Raw genomic sequence first — 16823 nt, 5'->3', positions numbered from 1 at the left:
TTTCCGTCATTTTTCACATTTATTTTAACAATTTATGATATTCCTATTATCATAAAAGTTGTTGCATTTTTATGGTTTATATGCTACACAAGTTGCATATCTATTATAAACATTTTATAAAACATGACAATTTAAGACTATATTGTTTTATTCTTTCATACCATAAATATATCGTTAACATGACTATAAAAGGTGATAGAAATTCTTTTCCCAAATTTGTAGTTTAAAAATATGAAATTCAGTCAAAATCGCTTATAACGACATTAAAGGGATCAACAGTTATGGTTACATTATAACGGATAATCGTTGTAAGTGAAATGAACACCTTTATATTAAAATGAAAGAATTAGCATATGTACAGATGCCATTCGTTATTGGTGAATCAATTTAATGAAAATTCGTCGCTATAACAGATATATTGCTTGATAAGGTTCAAAATAAAGTTAATACTATTAAAAATAGTTTCAAGGCTCAAAATAGTATTATCTTGTAGTTTTGTTTAACTGAAAAAATATTTACATGTAACAAAAGTTCATATTTACATACGTTGGGCGTAATAGCCAATATGCCAGTCTATAATTTTGCTCATTATAGGTGATTTGTCAGGTGATTTGTCTATCAATTTGGTCGTTATAACCGGCTCACGACATAACCGATGTCGTTATAATCGATTTTAACTCAACATTTTTTTCTTTTGATTTATAGTGTATTTGTTACTTGAGTTATTGCTATTTTACAAATGACTTGTACATACCATTTGTATTAATTTCATTTGTAAAGTTTTTGATTTAAGAGATAAAATAAAGTTTTTTGGAATATTTTTTTTGATGTATGGGAGCGAAGGGCTTGTTGACTAGTAGAACAAGGCTTGTTGATTAGCAATTTAAACTTTATTAACGTATTTCTTTAACGCAATCTTATCGATATACCATGCCACATGACTTCATTACAGCCAGTATCCTCCCACGCGACTTAGTGAGTCGATGTGTGCTAGCACTTCATTTGTGTCAGGTAATGTATAATTTTACTTTCGTAAACTTTTGCTTGGCTTTGCTATTCTCGACTAATTAAAGCTTGGTTTATTTATTTGGTGATTAGATTTATTTTTTATGTACCCGTTTGCGAGGTTATTCAGTTAAGTAAATCGGGATAAATATTAAGAACTACACCTTGGGGTTACTTGTAACAAAATCTTGGTGTTTGTTGTAACATGTTACAAGCCAGTATATAAAAGAAAGGCAAACCGCGCAACACAAAGCCAGACGGTATATGAGTTAGCTGCAGCTGAAATTTTGGAATACAAATTTAGTATTCGGAAGGCGAGGAAGAATTTTCGTGTATGTCACTTATCTATTTCACAGATACATTAAGAAAAAGAACAAAAATGAAAGTACAAAAGTTGGTTATGTCAAATCAAGCAGAATTTTTTACAGCAGAAAAAGGATATAATGCTTTCATATATCCTTTAATGTGCCGAAATATATTTTCGATTACTATCTCTAGAAGTATCTAAGGAAACTAGCTTACCAATTTGCTGTGCAACTTGGGACTAAAAATATTCTCCCTTCTCAGCATCAAAATAATAGTGATGGTCCGGAAATTCCATACGCAGAAATTCTCACCTTGCTCTGAATTCAGATGCGACGCCACTAATGTGTAATTAGCTATTTTTTTAATTATTATATATAATTGAAAGTAATAAATGATTGAAGGTGTCATATTTTCGTTTTTTATTACTGTTACTACTTGCCCCTCCCCTAAAGATGTTACAGCAAACCCCAAGCACGGAGTAAGTTGCAACCCCACTTTTTTTAAAATTAAAAATGTAGGTTTATCCGTAGTTTTGACTATTTAGAAGAATGGTATCTATGAATTTTTCTAAAAATTGTTTCAACCAGCCCCTCGCTACCCTAGCATTAAAATAATGAGTTTGCTATAGTTTTGATTATGGATCTAGAGTAATATGAGGGCGCAAATTAGGACAAAACTTTGGTGTCCATTTTTTGTTGTTGTGAAAATTAGGTAGGTGGCTTCAATAAGTAAGATTTCTAAAAAATTTCGAAAAACAAAAACCAAAAGTTTTATATTTTGAAAATTTTTTGAAAAACTAAAACAAAAGGCGGTTAAAAGTCCATCAAGTCCATTATTGATCATTATTTTATGATGATCAATACTATTTATAAGAGTATTTCCACAATTAACTCGGTCAATTGTTTGCACTTGTTTCATTACATATTGGTATACAATTTTTTTTGTTAAAAATATTCGCATCGTTGCGGCACTAAATGAACACTAATGCGGCCGTTTGAACACTTGAATTCAAAAGTTCAGTATTTATTTATCTGCTTTTTATAAAGTAGAAGCAAAATGATGAGTAAAATATGAAAAGTTTTACCTTTTTATTTGACCTACGTTGTATGACAACTGTAAACTTTTTAAATTTAAATTTAATATCAGTCGAACGATCAAGGTAAAAATGAAATACCATTTCGGAATCAGGATATACAAAAATATAAATAAAATGAAACATCTACATCCACGAGCGCTACAAGAAAGTTTTGTTAGAGGGAATATATTTGAAAGTTACATGTGGTATACGTTTTCAGATTTGAAATACCTGTTAACATCATATAATTAATTTATGCTTCAATTCCCTGGAATTATTGGGAAAAAGATTGACTTATGGATGTATGTTATACGCATTAATTGAGTATCTATCAAATTGGTAAGCACCATTAAAAAACATGATAAATGGATTCTTTGACATAAGTAAAAATCCATTTTTATTTTCTTCATCTTTTCAATGGAATTCTACCAGAATTTCCATTTTATACGGATATTTTTTATTCTTTTTTTCATTATTCTGATAAATATTTGGAAAAACTTAAAAATTTTCTGTTTTCTTTTTGATTGTAGGTATCTGCCTGATAGTTCATTCAGAATACTATTTTACTTTACCATATACATAATATGTATCGATGTGTGCACAGTAGGTGGAGGATACAATCAAATCGATGGCAACGATCGCAACGATCGCAACGATCGCAACGATTCCCACCGTTGGCATAAAAAATGTATTTTTTATTGACATTAAAATGTTTCTGTTTACGACAAGTGGAAAGTTTCTGCAAATTTCATTTATCTTTCGATTGAACACCAAATAATTTTCTCAATTAGGTACATAGAGCCCAAATTTCTAGTACTCTGACAATTTGACGGGTATTTACTGGGATCCAAAGTTCTTTTTCCAGCAGTCAGTATCTCGAAAAAACCTCATCAAATTGTCGAATTAACAATTTCAAGACACAGACATTTGTGATACATTTTTTCATCGATTTTCATATCGTTGAATCGTGAAAAAGAATCTCCTTACTTTTATTGGGAACGCATATGCTTTTACGAATATACAAAATGTAATTATCACAGATACAAAAATATGTAGGATGTAACTCCGCTATGGTATTATTGATTTTTATTTGTGAAATGAAAATACATAAAACAGTTAATTTCATTTATATAATAATACCAGTCAGGATTAAATGACAGGAAAATATTTTAAAGTAGCATTGAAGAGTAGCGTCTTATCTTTTAACAAATATGTATTTTATAAAATTTGTTTCATTTATTTTATAGTTAAATAACATCAATTTTACAAGATGTGTCAGTAGAAAATTGAAATATGATTTCCGTGCTAAAGTAGCCTAATTTAAACGTAACAAAACGTGTACATGAATTATACAATTGTTTGGGGAAATGTAAGCAGTGAAAAATTTAAAGTATACTCTGTAGCTTTAGTCGACCTATTTTAGTAAAATAGCAGAAACCATGAGCGGCATCTAGATAATGCATTGTGGTTTTCAGAAATCATTTCAAGACAGTATAAAACAACTTTGTGATGCTTTTCAACTTTTTTGACGTCATAAGAATAAAAAAAAAATTAATTTTTCTCTATCACAGGCAAATTTAAACCACTTTTGATAAACGAAGTATGTAATCCTACTAAATTTGGGTCATACTTTTCAAATTTGTGATCAAAATTAATCTAGCTCTAATAGGTTTTAAAATCTGGAGACCTGGTCAAAGAATTAAGCACATCAGTGTTAGCTAGCGAAAAATTGACATCACAGCTGAATAGAATGACCCAAAATTAATGGATTTCAAAAAAAATTCCAATAAGATCGGATCAGATTAGCCTGTGATATGAAAAAAATCGAATTTTTTAACTATATTACGTCATCAGAATCCAAAAAATTTAATTTTTCTTTATCATATCCAAATTTAATCCAAGTTTGATAAACGAAGTATGTAATCCTGCCAAATTTGGGTCATACTTTTCAAATTTGTGATCAAAATTAATCTAGCTCTAATAGGTTTTAAAAATCTGGAGACCTGGTCCCAGAATTAAGCACATCAGTGTTAGCTAGCGAAAAATTGACATCACAGCTGAATAAAATGACCCAAAATTAATGGATTTCAAAAAAAATTCCAATAAGATCGGATCAGATTAGCCTGTGATATGAAAAAAATCGAATTTTTTAACTATATTACGTCATCAGAATCCAAAAAAATTAATTTTTCTTTATCATATCCAAATTTAATCCAAGTTTGATAAACGAAGTATGTAATCCTGCCAAATTTGGGTCATACTTTTCAAATTTGTGATCAAAATTAATCTAGCTCTAATAGGTTTTAAAAATCTGGAGACCTGGTCCCAGAATTAAGCACATCAGTGTTAGCTAGCGAAAAATTGACATCACAGCTGAATAAAATGACCCAAAATTAGTGGGTTTCAAAAAAAATTCCAATAAGATCGGATCAAATTAGCCTGTGATATGAAAAAAATCGAATTTTTTAACTTTATGACGTCATCAGAATCCAAAAAATTTATTTTTTCTTAATCGCATCCAAATTCTATCTAAAATTGATAAACGAAGTATGTAATCCTACTAAATTTTGGTCATACTTTTCAAATTTGTGATGAAATTAACCTAGATCTAATTCACTTGCCTCAAAGTCAGCACTTTATTATGGCAATTAATTTTAAATTCGATAAGTAATTGGTCTAAAACTGTAAATCGCATATCTCATTAACAAAATCTATCACAAAAACGAGTCCTCAGAAAGTTGTGAGACCAAATGAAAATCGAGGGCTGATATCTGAGACCACGACTCAATATGGACCGGAAATCTTTACCAGACTCTTGTTGAACTTATTTGGTATTTCAGGTTTCTTTTAAACTTTTCATGACACTTGCGAAATTCAGGATCTATAGCTATAAAGCCTGTAATTGAACAATTCCAATAAGTAAAAACAGTTCAAACATTGCGTCAAAATCCATCCTGTCTGCGAAAAAATGGAGGTTTTGGTCTTTGAAACCTTGTCTATTTATAGATTGTCCTGTAATTTGTATGCCTAAAAAATTGCATATACAGGATGGGTCATTAATTTATGCCCCTGAATATCTTGCCAGAGGCACCATTTTATTAAAAAATTACCCAAAAAAAGAAATTGTACAGTTTGGTGGTGGGACATCATGTTCTGACATCAGATTGGACCTAGTTCTTCGAGTTGCTTTAATAGTCAATTAAGATTCTAAACGGTAAGAGATAGAATAACCCTTTAAATTAGTTGCTTTTCATAAAAAACTAACAATTTTTTTTTAAAAGCATTTTTTTAACGTTAGCTTTCGGTGGTGACTTAAAAATTTGATATTATTGCATTTAATCGAAAGAAAAAGCGCTAACTACGGAAAAAAGTACAGCCAAAAGTTGTCAAGGGCAATAAAGGATAAACGTGTATATGACTTTGTCCTACAATTATCGATAATAATTATCGATTAACTTTAAGCGTATTTTCTCTCGATTAAATGAAATAATGACATATTTTTAAGTCGTATTTCCTCTGAAAATAGTCAATAATGCTGTCAAGTTTCTAATTGAATGTATTATTCTGTCTCTTACCGTTTAGAAATTGGCTATTCAAGCAACATGATGTCTCTCATCAAACTATACAATTTTTGTTCAGGACATTTTTTAATAGGTGGCGCCTCTGGCAAGATATTCAGATGAATAGATTAAAATGGTCCACCCTGTATATTAAAGTAATGTAATTATCTGTAAAATATATATTTAATATAAATCTTTTTAGCTGATTCCTTAGAATATTGTAAATGGGATAAGACCAATTAAAATTTTCAAACAAGAAAGGTCAAGTTCTTATTCTACTTAGATTCCATATATTAAATGAGTCACGTACAACATGTCATATCAATAAAATGTATTTAGTATGTATATATGACTTAGATTTTGGTTTATTATCATATTTATATAATAAATCTTTGTAAACAAATTAGAAAATCTGATCTAAGCACCACATGACTTCCTTGTGGGCTTTTAAACGGGTCAAAATGTATTCATATGGGTTGTAAAACAGAAGATTTTTATAGAAATCTGAAAACTTAAATTTCACTTTGTATATTCAAGTGCACAACTAGATGATAAATTAGTCCTTAATCCAAAATAAGTTCTACGTCAATATCGCTAAATAAAAGAAAGTGCAAAAAAGGGGATGTTTAATATATGTTCGTTATAATGCCAATGGTGAATTTTTGAATTACGCGAGATACGCACATATTTGCATACCTACGTGCATATGTATACATACGCACAGATGTTAAATAAAAAAACCTTTAACAAAAAAAAAAACCGACTTCAAACAAAAAAACCTATTCCAAAACAAATAAATATGCACTAAAAAGTAAAAAAATAATGTAGCTACAATTATTGTTATTTTTGGAGTCGGTGTCAACCAAGGAAACAACTGTCACAGAACAGGCTGACGCCGACTCCAAAAATAACAATAATTTTAACTACATTATTTTTTTACTTTTTAGTTTTTTTGTTCGAAATCGATAATCGAAAAAGGTTGGCGTAATATTGAGTTATTCGTCCATTTGTCGCTCACATACTTAATGAAAATTGAAGACTTATATGATTTTTTCATAGATGCAATTGTCAAAATTGAACCAAATTGAAATAAAACACACGGAAAGCACCAGCTTTCAAATAAAAAAATATCATCAAAAACGGTTCACCCAGTCTAAAGTTCTGAGGTAACAAACATAAAAAAAGTACAGTCGAATTGAGATTCTTCCACTTTTTTGAAGTCGGTTAATAAACAAAAGAAGAGATTCATTTTCAAGGATGCTCGAAATAGTTATTTCCATTAAAAAGTCGTCACTGATTTATATCTCGAATAAAACGTTGAGCAAGAAAGTAACTCAATTGGTGAAAAAAACCAATTCCGTCCACAGTATGCTTGTGACATCTGCTTCTTATGATTATAATTTTCCTACTTTTTCTTGGATAATATTACTGTATTAAAAAAGTGAAAATGAAAACAAGGAGATTTCGACAAATGAATTTAGGTACTAGATGAACCAAAAAGTCGACATTGATATGTCTAATAAGTCGATTATTTATTCAACGTTAGCAAGAATACCAAAAATAGCAGATTAATAGAAGTTAAATATTTCAAAATGAATTATCACATTATAAATGGAAAGAAGTTTTGAGTTTTCAAATACCAAAAGCATAATAGATAAAATTTTCTTCGGAACGGTGCGTACTTACAAGATAATGATATTTTAAGAGAACTAAGAACTCAATTTTCTTTCAAACTTGGATCAAATAATATACTCTTGTGTAAGTTATTAAAAATATTTATGTTTTAATATCAAATGATTTTAACAAATTTTTTCATGGAAATTCCTTTTATGTTATTTATTTATAAAAATAAAAATTATACCATCGACTCATATTTTTTTGCATAAAAGCATTTCGCTATGATGTTTGCCAAATAAATAGTTTTGTAGCCCTGATAAATATAACATTCAAAATCGTTGCTTATTAAGTCATCAGTTCCTCAAAATCTTGTAAATAATTATGCACGAGTGACTAGGTACTCATAGAGCTAATTATTTTCTACTTTTTAGTACAACACAATTTTGTCCTTATACTTTAATAAAACTATTGTTTCGATGCTTTAAAAAGCATTTTAATCCACAAGGCGGGCATTAAGACTCTCAACTGGGATAAAGGTCCTATACCTGACTCTAAATCGATAAAATGGACATCTGTTAAATGTATAGCCAAAAAACAATTCTTGTCAGTTATATCGAAAGAACTTAGACCCATCCATTTCAAAAGCGATATCAAAGTAGATATAAATTACGCTCGATAAAAAATAATTTTTCGTACCCACTAAATATTTTTTTATGAACTGCTATAAAAAGTTTGGTGGGTTTTAAAAATGTATTTTTTCAATTTTGCGATAATTTTTGTATTTTTGTATTTTTGTAAGTGTTACTGTAATGTTTCATCTATTTACTTATAAGAATATTTTTAATGTGTAATATGAATAAATTTAGCTACTGACGATGGTTGCGTTATAATCTCAATATAGGTTCCTCATATATTTAAAATGAAGGAAGTCTTAATCAAATGTGTAGGTACCAATGATAGAGTATATCATAAAAAGCACACCATGCCCATATGATACAAATTTCTGTGTATTATCTCTATTATCTTTAGTATATTATTTCCACTTAAAAAATTTCAATTTGTATGACAGGTTTTTAGTATTCTCCTTATATTCTTAGCACTGCAATAACTTGATAGTTCGTTTGATATTCCTCAGAAATATTTTAATAATGTATTTTGGTATCTGAATCAAATTTTAAGGGAAAAATGTTCGAAAAATGACAGTGTTAAAAATTAATTTACCAATATATACAAACAACGAGTAACTTTTCTTTATATTTCAATTTCTTAATTTCTATACTATGCGATTTTTTTCGGAAAAGTTAAAACTTGTTTTTGCAAGATACGATCTTTGCTTAAATTAGGTCAAAGAATTTCGAAAAATTAATTTCAAAAACAAACAATCGAATTTCGCTTATAAGGTACTTAGTAAACGTTATAATTTACTAATTTTAATTGAAATTTTTTTAGAAATATTGCTCTTAATTTACAAATAATTTGGGAGCTGTTTTATGAGGTTTACCACCTACAAATTACGATTCATAAAAGATGAAAATTCCTTAAATAATCCTTAGTAGAGCAGGACGTCTGTGTTCTGCTTTTATTTATGCTTTTATATTTTAATTTTTTTATTTTGTTTTTCATAAATCAAATGAATGTCACTAAAATACATTGTTTTTTTAAAACAGATTGATTTGACTAATTTTTATTTTACCAAAATAATAAATATAGGTCAACAGTTTAATAAAAATATTTCGTATGTATTGTATTATTTATTATTGATAAAGTGACATCATATAATTGGCATCGCGATAAAATAAAAATTATGAAATATTTATTATTTATTATTTAAAAAAAAATTGGAAATAATTGTTGAATATTAAAAAATAATTTATCTCGAATAATGATTTTTTTTATTGTGTTTATTTAAAGTCGATCTGACAACCCAGGTCCTTGGCGACTGCACAGAACAATGATTATTTAATGCAAGTTTATTTCTATTTATTTCTATAGGTATTATGGCTTGATTTTCTTTGAATACAATGGTCGTAACTGTAAGAGCTATGACATACAACAATTAGTGAAATATCCATAATTTTTATTACATAAAAGTAAAGTGTTCATATCATTTTGGTATTCTTAACAATATCGTGTTAATATTATAAACATCCTTTGTGTACAAGTGTATACAGGATATTCTCGGATTAAAAAATGAAACTGATTATTTAGATTTGGGACCTCAAAACAAGCAACAATATTATTTAAAAGTTTGCTCAGAAATGTTTCGTTTCAGAGATATCGAATGATTCAGAGAAAAATAACGTTTGTTTATCTTTTCTACTGCGTTACAGTAATATAAATTAACTATTAATATGTAAAAAATTTATTATATTAATTTAATAAAAAGTAAAAACAAACAGAGTTAATTGTTGAAATAGCTTGTATAGAAAGTGTTGAATGTCAGTGCTTGCATTATTTTTAATAAATTAGTAAAGTTTAAAAAACCAACACAATTATATGGTGGCATTTCGGCCGTGATTTGTATGGGTTTTCAAAAATTTTCGGAAGTATTCTTTAGAATGTTATGTGTCTATGATATACATGTATATATTATATGTGGCTCTCTAACAGTTTCGATATTTTTTTACTCACATGACGTTAAAACGATTGCGTAATCATCATTGTCCATACATGGTATTTCAACAATTAACTCAGTCAATTGTTTGTTTTCACTTGTTTTAATTGTTTTCTTAATTTTTTTTTTAAATATCGTTTCACCATAATTTTGTTTGCCTACTGCCTAACTTAGTACGACAGATAACAAATTCCTCCTTTTTACCATAAGAATTTGTAGTTCTACTATATTTCTATTTTGAAAGAAGAATTCCGATTATCTTATTAATTGGGATTGGACTTAAGTGTCTTCTACACGAAGGAATACAATAAAATAAATTAGAATAAACTATATTGATGAACTAATAAGTATTCTAACTTATTATTTATATAAACTTCATCTGTTTTATCGATTTAAAGTTTTTAAGTTTTATTAAATAAATAAAATAGTATTCATCGTCTAATTTGAACTATTTTATAAACTAGTGGACTGAACAGTCTGTCATCAGTGTTCAAATCAATTTATTTTAATACTTTAGTATTGCTTGTAGTTAGTTACATAATCAATAATTAAAAGTTTTATTTCTATCTATATATTAAAAATTGTAAGAAAAAACTTTTGTTATTTAAAAGTTGTTTAGTTTTCTTGAAAATTGTTTTTTATAATTAAAATTTTGAAAAATGTTTAAGTTATTTTTATTAGTATTATTTATTCAAAGTAGTTTTAATGTTCGATTGAGGAGTAATGAAAAGTTAGCCCAATTAGTTCAAGATTTAAAAAAATTAAAAAAACAAGAAGGTGCTGTGAAATTAGTTGGTGGACGTGGTCATTTTGAAGGTAAAAAAATGATTATATTTTCTGAATTCGAATGAATTACATTTGGAAATTTTCTTTTACTACTTCTCATTTTCTTAGGTGTAGAACCTCGCAAAGTTGGAAAATCATTATTTATATTTATTAACTCCCGCACCAAAAAGAGAGGTGGTATAAGTTTGACCGCTTTGTGTGTGTATTGTGTCTGTCTGTCTGTGGCATTGTAGCTCCCAAATGAATGAACCGATTTTGATTTTTGTTGACCCCCGAATCAAAAAGAGATTGATATAAATGTGACCGTTATGTGCGTCTCTCTCTCTATCTGTGTGTGGCATCGTAGAGCCTAAACGAATGAACCGATTTTGATTTGTTTTTCTTTGAAAAGTAATTTAATGAGTTCTTAGCTCTGTTTCAAGTACGAGTTTAGCAAAATCACATGTGCAAAAAATAACACAAATTTCTAAAAATCGAATATATTCATTCCAGCATTATCATTCCAGACTTTACCCAAGTCTGGGTAATTACCCAAGTCTGCATAGTTTGACCAAGCCTGGGCCAAGCCTGGGCCCGCCGTACTTTCCTACATGGATACAAAAACCCTTTTTGATATCAAATTTTATTAAAGTCGCACTTAAATTGCGACCACTAGAGAGTTTGTAGACACATAAACGTATAGGTAGGAAAAAGAACTATATGAAAACTATATATATATATATATATATATATATATATATATATATATATATATATATATATATATATATATATATATATATATATATATATATATATATATACATATAAACATAAGAAATTTAAATGTACTTTGTCCGCAACTTTTGGTGTCAATTAAGGTGATTTTTTGGTGCCTTATTTTTTACAATTAACCGCCATAAGTATATCTAAAACTCTAATTTTTTTATAATTACCGATTTATTATTCAGTTTTTAAATTGATTCTCATCTCCAGTTATGAGAAAACCTGGTACAAAATGCAAAATTTATTATGTAAAGGTATTTATATATTGTAATTTTATACCTACTTATATTACTGCAGTCTGTATAAAGATATAAAATTAAACGAATATCGATATTTCTAGAAATTTTTTTCCTGACAGTTACAAAATAGACAACGATTTTATTTACATAGAAAACGTCGTATTATTCTACTTCTTTTCTTGTTTGATGCAAATGGAAAATAATTGACGTTGTATACCTTTGATATTTGTTTGTTACATTTTTATGCACATTTAACATGAATAATTGGAACATTTTTGATTAATATAGAAGCTATAAAGGGCGCACGAAACTCAATCCCCGGAAATTATAATTGGTAACAGACTTCGAAAAATAAGAAGATAGGTTATGTGAGGTTATGTGAGGTTATATTTTAACACATTTATTTTTTGAAATATACGTTCTTAAAGTTAATTAAAAAACGTTTTTTTTCTTCCTATTGCTCAAAGAGTACTTCTTCGATTTATATTAAACATTATATTATATTATATTATTAAATGGAAATGGCTAAACGCCACTGCTTTATCTTATCATCAACTTATCATATTACTTTTAAATTGAGTGATTAAAAATGCAATTTTTTTAATTTGCATTTTTTTTAGACCTTATTTTTCGAGAGCTTATTAGAGCTTATTTTTCTAGCTTATTTTTCGAGAAAAATAATATTTACAAGGATAATGTTAATTTTCATTTATAAGATTAGAAATAATACATAAAAAATTACTTCGTTTTATGAAAATAAATTACAATAATTATATCATCATATTTCCTACAACGTATAAATCAACACATTCTCTACAACAGCGAAAAACATATTTAAAAGTACGCAAGAAATCAGGGTTGAACTTGCTTTGACTTCGTGGAATCATTTTTCAAAGAATTAATTCTCCTTGATGTTAACACTTTGGATTTTTATTTCTGAGGGGTAATAAAACGAAATAGGCTAATTCTAAGAATTTGAAATACTTTCAACGGAAAGAAAACCAGTCAGTGTAAGTTTGATATAGAAAAGTATAAGCTGATATGTTGATTTAAGGAATATCAATTCGGCTTCATAACAAATCACACAAAGATAATTTACCCACCACAATTCAACCCCGATCATTCACGCAGAATATCTCGACATCCTTTGAGGAATGACCAACCCGTGGATGAGAGAGTGTACAGAATCACACGGTTATACTTAGGGCCAAAGAAACTGCTGATCCGTGCTAGCTCCACCCCATCAGAGACATTTTCAATGCGAAGAATGCGTATGAATATTAATCACAGAGTTAACGCACAAGCCATAAATCCCACAGACTCGTAATCTCATTAAAAGCATGGTTAATTCGACTAACATTTACGTATTTTAATCACAAGATTAACGCAACGGCCAAAAAACCCATAGAGCCGAAGTCCACTCCATTATAGCTATGACAAAAGCGTGGATCCGAGAGTGGGCGGAAACTGGAATTTTGAATACTTCGAATTATTTATTGTATTGTCGACGGGTTAATTGTGGTTGAATGTGTTTTCCCATGTGTATATTTAATTTAAGCAAGAACAACAGAAAATGTACGACTGAAAATAATTGAATTTAGTTATTCAAACTAAAAATAATATGATATTGCAAAAAAAATTTGTTTACTATTGCAATTGAGTAATGCTGCCCTAATGCCTTCTTTGGTATAATTAAATCAAATCCGATTACATCCAATTACGAGATATCATTAGGTACTAAATAATACGGAAAATCGCCAAGAATACATTCGAAATTGAATATTTAATTTTGAAGCACTTGAAGTTAATATGTTTTTTTAAGTTTACCTACTTGTATCTGGAAAAAGTAATTTGAAAAAACGCTCGTATATAACGTTTCTGTATATTTTTGAGAAATCTGTTTTCGAATTATAGCCGCGACACCCTGTGTATTAATATTTGTTTAATATACGAAGAAAAATACAAAGTAAATTTTATCAATAAATTTTAATACAAAATCCGTCAGTGGTATACATTTGTCACGCTCCATTTCAATATAAAAATATTTTCAATTTTTAGTGTAATTTTGTTGTTTCGTTTTTTTTTATTCAACTTTATTGTTGTGATGTTGACACACGTTTCAAATATCACAACACAAACATGTTTTTTTTTAAATATTTTTATTATAATATTTACATTGTTTAGTTTTTTATATTGTTAGGAAACATAACAAAGTTTTCTTTCGTATGCTACCATTTTTGGATGCAAACAAAAATATAATAATAAATTGAGGGTGTGTTTGTGATAGTATTTAAAGAAATTTCTATTACAAATTTGACAAATTTTGTTCTTGAGTTTTAAAATTATACAGTAAGAATCAAAGTTCCACGTTCCAACTTAAAACGGATCAAGATAAAAAAATAAAATTCATATGAGTTCAAAATGAAATACGGATCGTTTATCAACAATACAACAATACCACTGAAGAAGCCTCTTTATGATAATTTTAGGCCGGTGGTCTACGTTTTTACAACTAGAAAGGGGTGAGGTTGAGCGATGAATAATTTGATAGGGCGAATACAAGACGAATACAACCGATTACGAAAAAATTGGCACGATTTTTAATTCGCGGACTAATGAGAATTTATACGTCAGTTTTTGTACTTTGTTGTTATATTACATTGCACTGGCTGTTCACAAGAAACAAACTTAGGCCATAAGGCTCATGTGCATACTACAGTTCTTTTGCTCACTCCTTAATTTGACTCCTCATTTATCCTATTGCGTACTCCACATTTTCCCGAAGCATAATGTGGAGGATATAAAAGTGATGTCTCGCGTTACTTGAATTCGCTAAAAAAGCTGTTTTTTGTATCCGAGTCAAAGGCAACACGATGTATCCACGCGAGTATAGGCGAGTCTCATTTATACATTCTCAAAGTTTTGTTATAGTGCACAGAGAGTAGGACGAGAAAGCGATGGTGAGTATTAAACTTTGGCCAACGTTGGCGAGGATATTACGTCAGAGTGAGGAAGGGGAATACCCTATGCACTACTTCAGCAAATTAGAACTATTAATTAAATTAATACATGATGCAACAACATAATGTAATAACAAACAACTAAAACCGACTGCTTTTAAATCTTCATAAGTTCCGTTAAAGAAACTTATTTCGAAACCTCCCGTTCACAATGAGAGGGCTGTGTAAGCAGTATTGTCGAATTTATATTATTGTCACCTTAAGCTTAAATTTTGTCGAATTTTTTACCATCTACTTATATTTTACCATCTGCTACTTTTTCCGCTCCGGAAAATTCCAATATTAAATGCCAATTCTACAGCCAGATTTATTTTAATTGATATTCTAGTCCTCTGTGCTATAACTAATAACTTAAAATAAATTTGTTGAGGCAGGAATTTCTCATAGCTAAAATTTTTCACCACGCTTCCACCATTAAAATGTTATACTTTTTTTGATCTTTTTTTAATAATAAATATGAACAGCTGCATTTCGATGGCTAAAATGCACCCTTAAAATATAAAACACAAAAGCAAAATATAGTTTTTTTGAAATCAAAATTAGCATTTAATCACTGGAAACTAATAATTATACCAAAACATACAAAAATATCCGACTAACGAGGTATAACAACGTTGCTAACGAAAATATGAATTTTCCATATAAAAAAAGAATACTATGAATTTTTAATATAAAATATTGTAAATAATTATAGTAAATGGAACTATTTTACAGGATGTTCAAATAATAGAAGTATCTTTCTAGGGCCCTAAAAAAAGTTTAAAATATAATATCAGCTCTTCTAATGACTAGACTAGATGTGAATCTCGGTAGTTTCTCCAATAATTTTACTAATTCTTTAAATTAAGAAATATGTCTTTTGCTTCACATAAAACCTACATAAGGTGGCATTTCTTTAAAAATATATTTGACAAATTTTTGATTTGAGCAATTCATCTTACCAATTAAATTCGAATAATAGCGGAAATCAGAGAAAGTGTGTGCACCCTGCATACGGAATGAAATTGAGACATATTTTCAAATCAAAATTACTTGATCAATTCGAAATCTAATATTAAAAGCTTGTTTATTTGTAGCCCACCATAGTGCACTTCTTTTTTTTTAATAAGCAAGGGAAGATGACCAAAAATTATTCTTTGGCAAATTTTTGAAAGTGCAATTAGAATTTTCACCTGGCGCTTATTAGTTTTTGAGATAGAAAGTTGAAAAAATCACTTCACTGAAGACATTTGAACCACTTTGCCATTTTTTAGACATATTTGTAAAAAATTAAATAATTACGGAGTAGAGGTGTTGTACTAATGATGATACCAAAACTAATTTTCATCACAAAACTTTATACTTTGTACTAGCTTTGTACGTACATAAATATTAATTACTTACCAAATACGTAAAGGTACTTCCGTACAAAGCATTCATATACGTATGCACGGGATACATGCGAAGCATGTGCATACATTCGAAGTACGTAGATACATTCGTAGAAGGTAGATACAATCGAATAGTACGTACGTTTCTATTACGTACCTACTTAAGCACGTACATTAGTTCAGGCTAAATAAATTGATTTTATAATGTCTAATCGATTTTAAGACCACTAATTGGATATATTAATTAAAATGTGGAATATAACTTAATTTACCGTGTTATGTGGAATATAACGACGGTGTTATGTGGAATAAAACTTGCGAAACCCGATGTACTTTTTTTTGTTTTTAAATTTATACACTCCAATATTTGTAAAACCTTGTACATTTGTGCATTAATAATAAATAACATTGCACTTGCATACCAGCTTCTATGCAGTATACAAACTATATATATTATAAAAACATT

General features: G+C 28.7%; 1 protein-coding gene across 1 annotated transcript in view; it reads left to right on the top strand.

Annotated features, from left to right (window-relative positions):
• Positions 1 to 10836: 10836 nt before the first annotated feature.
• Positions 10837 to 16823, top strand: part of LOC123305704 (lysyl oxidase homolog 3A-like) — a 37089-nt gene continuing 31102 nt past the window's right edge. The window contains exon 1 of the mRNA XM_044887496.1: positions 10837 to 10993. Coding sequence (XP_044743431.1) covers positions 10837 to 10993 — 157 coding nt within the window. The remainder of the gene's footprint in view (positions 10994 to 16823) is intronic.

The sequence above is a fragment of the Chrysoperla carnea genome, chromosome 1 (assembly GCF_905475395.1).
Source record: "Chrysoperla carnea chromosome 1, inChrCarn1.1, whole genome shotgun sequence".
Classification (NCBI taxonomy): domain Eukaryota; kingdom Metazoa; phylum Arthropoda; class Insecta; order Neuroptera; family Chrysopidae; genus Chrysoperla; species Chrysoperla carnea.
The sequence above is the reverse complement of the archived record's forward strand: the minus strand, read 5'-3'. Positions and strand labels throughout refer to the sequence as shown.